General features: G+C 42.8%; 1 protein-coding gene across 1 annotated transcript; it reads left to right on the top strand.

The window, feature by feature from the left end:
- Positions 1–2,886: 2,886 nt before the first annotated feature.
- csdc2b (cold shock domain containing C2, RNA binding b) lies at positions 2,887–4,007 on the top strand (the record flags this gene model as incomplete). The annotated part of the gene is made up of 3 exons (XM_080524332.1): positions 2,887–3,068; positions 3,258–3,380; positions 3,845–4,007. 3 exons carry the CDS (start codon positions 2,887–2,889, stop codon positions 4,005–4,007), a joined length of 468 nt encoding a protein of 155 aa, XP_080380458.1.
- Between the last annotated feature and the right edge of the window lie 2,013 nt (positions 4,008–6,020).

A 6,020-nucleotide genomic window follows, 5' to 3' on the forward strand; every position in this document is an offset into this window, starting at 1 on the left:
TAGGGCCTGGATTTAAACAATTAAAGTGAGTGAGTGTGGCTAAATGTACAACTGTGTGTTGTCTTTTTGACCAGGGATCGGTCTCAGAAAGCAGGATCACTAGAGCTAACTTGAACATGTTTTCAGATATACATTTTCTGGTTTATGAATTTAGTTTAACTTGAATATGGGTTGTTGGCCATGTCTAGCAGTACATTTTCTTTATGAACATAAAAATATGAGAATATTAAGGATTTAGCTGCCTTGCTTACTTTCTGGAACAGCTTCCTATAATGTCATTGGAGTGTTTTTTGTTTTGTTTGTGTGATTTTTAGTTTAGCTACTTGTCAATATAGTTGTATCACAAAAAAAGAGAATTAAAAGCTGGATAAAATCCTTCCAGAGGACTGTGTGAACCCTTGGGCACTATGCCTCATAGTTGGATTTAAAACAGCTGCATGTAATACCATGTCTAGGCCTATACAGTGATGGATATAGTTATTGTCCTCAGAGAGTAAGATGAACATATTATCTACACTGTTACCAGGATTCTGTTGGGTGGGGCACAAAAACCTCAAGAGTCGGAAGGTTGACATCTGATATTATCTGGTTGACATCATCTGACAATTATTTCTGGCAGAGGGCAAACAAGCTGGGTTTTCCACCTGTGTATGCTTAGTCTAGTGGGAGGAAAGAAGCAGTACAATGCTATGATATTTCCCTTCATTTGTTGTTATTTTACATTGTCTGGGATAGAGAATAACCATATAACTTATTATCCCTTGATGGTTGATATTATGGGTCTCTCACTATGTTTTATATAATAACTCCGTTGACGCACTGAGCGATGTGTGCCTTTTTGTTTTGCATGGTGAGCCGTGACAGTTGATAACGGTCTTGTTATATCAACAAAGCTGTCATCTGGTATGCGCACTTGGGTGCCGCGACACACACACACGCACACGTACACGCACGGAGAGAGAAAACGTTTCTCGTAAGCGGACACGCCCATCCTGACTCCACCGTGGAGTCTCCGCCAGCTGCGCAGCTTCACCACTCCGCAGATCAGATCAGGGTATTCCGCGGGTCCTCGCGGATTTACTGGAGTTATTTATTTAATTGATGTTATATAATAGTAGCTGACAAGACACACACTTCCGTCCTTTACCGACACACGGACTCATTGCAGTGAGTATTGATCATCTTCATTTCTGATACCCATACCTTATTGTTTGAATCCCATGCCTATTGTTTGCATTATGCTAATTAACTGATCTATGTCGTGACAATGTTGTCTTTGGAAGTAGCCTATATAGCATACTGAAGATGGATGGATGGATGGATGACTCAAATTAATAGTGTCATTACTGACAACTGTTCTTGTGACAACCGCACATTGCAATCCTAGTGTATTGTCTCGGTTGGCGCGCCGCCTTTCGAATTTCTATTTTTGCGAATGTTCTGGAAATCAGGTGTGTGTGTGTGTGTGTGTGTGTGGGGGGGGGGGGGGGGGTGTGTTTTTGTTATCAGAAATATTCATGGCGGAATTTGTCAGTTTTAATGAATTCGGCTTTATCTGACATTTGCCGTTTGCTCTCCGTAATATCCCATATGCATGCCTCCGTAACGTGATGACTCACGATAATAGAATGTTATGAACTTATTAGTCGGTAACAGCAATTAGCCTATTTTTTTTTTTTTTTTCAGGATATCATGTTACGCTCTAAAACGGTTATTGGCTATGCATATTTTAATACATGGTAGCTATATATATGCGCACTAAGAGCTCCGTAAAATCCTCCGTGCACCTTTTGCCCTCATCAAGATTCCTCCCATCCCCATATCGTTTATGATCACTGTTTTTGACACACATTAGGGGTTTGAACGCAAAATCGCGACTCCTCTCCCTCAGATGTCAGTTTGCGCGTTACAATGTTTTGATCCACCGACATCAGTTACCCAATGGCGTTTGGGATCGCAAGGTGACGTCAGAAACACACCACCAGCTTTCTGCCAGCTACTCTGACGTCGACTGGCTGTAAAATGCGTATGAGCTGTCAGAGCTGTGTTACACTGTAACCTTGACGGCAGGGCGTATGTATGGGATGGGGAGTATATCAGCCATCTTGGCCTAAGGAAAGCCTGATATGTCAGATCTTGTTGTGCGCACATTCCCACAATATGCACAACCAGGTCATGGCAGGCTTTTTGTTTACCAGAATCAGCCTGCTGTAGGCTATTCTTTTTTAGCCTGGGAAAAGAGCTGGCCTTATACTGTTCGTAAACACATGAGTCATCTCTGAATCAACCACAAGGGCCTATTGTTAGTGGTCCGACTTGTGTGTCAGCCACCTGAAGAGTAATGGGATGTTAGCAATATGTTACAGTTAGAAAACTGCAAGGAACTGAGTGGATAGTGACATTTTTGGCTCAAACCTAAATGACCCACATCAGCCATGACAACTGATAGAGAGATAACCTCTCTCTATCTACCCATAAACTAACTACCCATAAACTGGGTGCTCACAAGGTAGCCTAACAAACATGATGCATCTCAGTCTTTGTCCTCAGTTGCTTGTTTAGAACTAATGGTTTGACTGTTGCTTTGACTTTTCATGTTTTTTAATTTTCATTCCTTCAGTCCCTTTCCAATCAATAACGTAACAGTTGTCTCACTGTTTCTATTGTCTCTCTGTCTCTCCTCTCCCTCTCTCTCCCCTTCGCAGGACATCTCTGACAGACCAGCCCATTCCTGAACCCTCTGACACTGATTCTGACCTGGATTTTCAGCAGACACAGTGAACAGACAAATAGAGACAGACAGACAGTCAGCAGTGTGTCAGCATCTAACCAGGTGCGTAAAGAAAGAAAGAGAGTGTGAAGAGGAGGGCACTGTGCACCTCAGACATGGCGGACCCTAGCCTGACGTCACCCTCAGAGACCCCACTGCGTTCCCCCCGTGGCGGTTCCTTCTCACTCTCCTTCCCTTACCTGAGGGAGGGCAGCCACGTCTGGGAAGGTGGGCTTCCCCCCAAGCCCCGGGATCTGCCCAGCCCACTGCCCACCAAACGCACCCGCACCTACTCAGCGTAAGGACCCAGCTGCTAATGCTGCTCACTCTGTCTGTAAATGTTGTCCTTGTGTATACATGCATTTTTTTTTATGTGTGGGAGTTCAATATGTTGCAGTTTTGCTTCAAAGATTCTATCGCCCCCCACCCACCCCCCACCCCCCCCCCCCCCTCTCTCTCTCTCTCTCTCTCTATAATATATATATAGTACAAAGCGGGCCACCTCAGGGCCCGTCTATAAGGGTGTGTGTAAGAACTTCTCCAGGTCACAGGGTCACGGCTTCATCTGCCCCTCCCAAGGCGGAGACGACATCTTTGTTCACATCTCAGAGTGAGTAGCCTTCAGCACATCCAATGGCTTTGTGCTTCACTTACTATGGCATCGATGACCTTACCCACACAGCTGTGCAAACAGCTTGTTTTCGCAGTTAACAAAAATGCTCTTCATTCTCTCTGATCATGTTGTACACTTTCATCAGTTAAAAACAGTTGTATTTTTAAAGTTGTAAATAGTTAAAGTTAAAGGAATAGTTCATGTTTCTCCATGTTCAACCTCATTTTCCACTTACTTGCAGTGTTGTAGGCTTGTTTTCCCCAAAACCTGAACTATCGCTTTAACTGTCTATAGAACTGATGACACACATAAATGACAACCAACAACATGATCTGAGAGAACACAGAGCATTTGTGTTAACTAAAACAAGCTCTTTGCTCAAGCAGTTTTCCCATTAATAGATACAAGACAGGACTGCTCAATTCACTGACATACCTACTCATCCATGTGCTTTGTTTCAGTATCGAGGGGGAGTACGTCCCAGTAGAAGGAGATGAGGTCACATACAAAGTGTGCAGGATCCCACCCAAAAACCTCAAGGTCCAGGCAGTGGAGGTGAAGATCATTCATCTGAACCCAGGAACAAAGCATGAAACCTGGTCTGGACAGATAATGAGCTCCTAGGCCTCAGATCGGGCCTGTTGTGTGTGTGTGTGTGTGTGTGTGTGTGTGTGTGTGTGTGTGTGTGTGTGTGAGAGGGGAGGGGGTGGGGGGGACAGGAGTGAGAGAGGTTTGAGGGCTGTCAGGAAAGTGTTTATGTGGGGGGGGATAGGGGGTAGGGGTGGGGGGTGGGGGTGGGGGGTAGGGGTGGCACAGAGTAGACACATAGGTTATTGAACCTATCCATCTACTCTGTGAGGAGGAAGAAGAGGTAGCGGACATGTTCAATATGGAGGCACTGAAGGTATGGGGAAGAGAGCTGTGAAGAAGTCAAATGGAATGAGAAGTCTGAAAGCATTTTGAGTTGGAGGGCGGAGAGCACTCACAGAGGAGTGAGATCAGGATGAGAGTGGATTGAGGAGCTGAAGAAGGCAAGTAAGAAGGGAGGGATGAGAGAAAATGGGGATTTGGGTTGACAAAAAAACAGAAGCAAGCATGGACATTTGAAGAACTATTTGTATTTTACTGTTAGTGGAAAAGCGATTATTGATATTTTCCTGAAGTACACACTCATCTTAGTATTATTTTTGATTATTTATGAATTTATTTATTTGATAATTTGTTTTGATTTTTGTATCCTGAAAGTTACTGGACTTAAGTTTTGGGTACTGTAGTCAAACATTGCACTTACAACATGAATCTCCACACAAAATACTGCCAAACTGACTACAACTCCAATCAGGGTTTATCAGCTGGCAATTCGTAGTCCTGTTTGAGAATTGTAATTCACCATGGTATGAGCCATGAATTACTACAAGGTATAACAAAACTATTTCTTAAACTCTTTTCTACTTTTAGAGAGACACTATAAAACTGTCTAGTTCTTTCTTAGAATGTAAATTTAATTGAAACATTTCTTGAAGTTATTGTTAGTTACTGATGAAGTATGATTGTTATTGAAATGCTATCTTTAGTTGTTTGTTGATGTCTGTCCATCATGAATAACTTTTTTTCCCATACAATCTATGCATTTTTTTCTATCCTTCATTCTCACTCTTCTGAATTATTATATTTTATACTGTAGTTAAAGTTCAGTTGAAATACCAACTCAGAGCACTTTGTTTTTGGACAAGCCACTGTGTCTGTGTTGACTGTCATTATTACTGTGTGTCTTGAAAGAGCATTAAAACATTTTATTATTCACACTAGCCAAGTCTATTGTCCTTCCTGAGTATGTCTTCTTTGGGGAGGGATGGAGGGAGGGGTGATATACAATATGATATCATAGCAGGGGAGGCTAGTAGAGGTAGAAATCAGAGGATGGGCTCATTGTAATACATGGAATGGAATAATTCATGGAAATATCAAACATACCTACCTCCACCAGTCTCCCCTGTATCATAGTGACATTCATACAAGGAAGTCAGCAGTACGTTCAGCATAGCTGGTGCCCTCACCCACTACAAGGATGATTTGTCTTAAGCCTGGTACACACATAAAGATAATCTGGCTGATTTTGGCCCGATTTCCCCTTCCGACCAAGGACAGCAAACGCCCAATTATTAGATGGCTCTAAAGATTATCCTACAAGATTATCCTGTGGTGTGAGGTGTGTTAAGAGTACATTTATCCCGACAATCTGCTCGGAAAATGGTCGGGGCTGAAAAGTCTTGTTGTGTGTGGGCAAAACTGACAACTCCCAAGTCCGTACAGGTCAGTCAGGGTACTACTACCCTGATCACACGAGATTTCTGGCTTGGGGGACGAGACTCTTGACTGTCATAGGACAGATATTTATATGTGGTGTGCTGTATTGGGAATATCGGAGCAGACCACACGATACGATCAAAACCGCTCAATCCATGATTTTTTATCTTCATGTGTGGGGTCTCTCTCAGATAAAAACATCTGTTAAGATTTAGAAAATCTGTATGTGTGTACCAGGCTTTAGCAAGAGAGACTATGCAGGTTATGGGCTGTTATATTCCATCAGTAAACAGAAAGGGGACAAGAAAAGTCATACTCAGAAAGCACAAT

The sequence above is a fragment of the Nansenia antarctica genome (assembly GCF_963989245.1).
Source record: "Nansenia antarctica genome assembly, chromosome: 2".
NCBI classification, from domain to species: Eukaryota; Metazoa; Chordata; class Actinopteri; order Argentiniformes; family Microstomatidae; genus Nansenia; species Nansenia antarctica.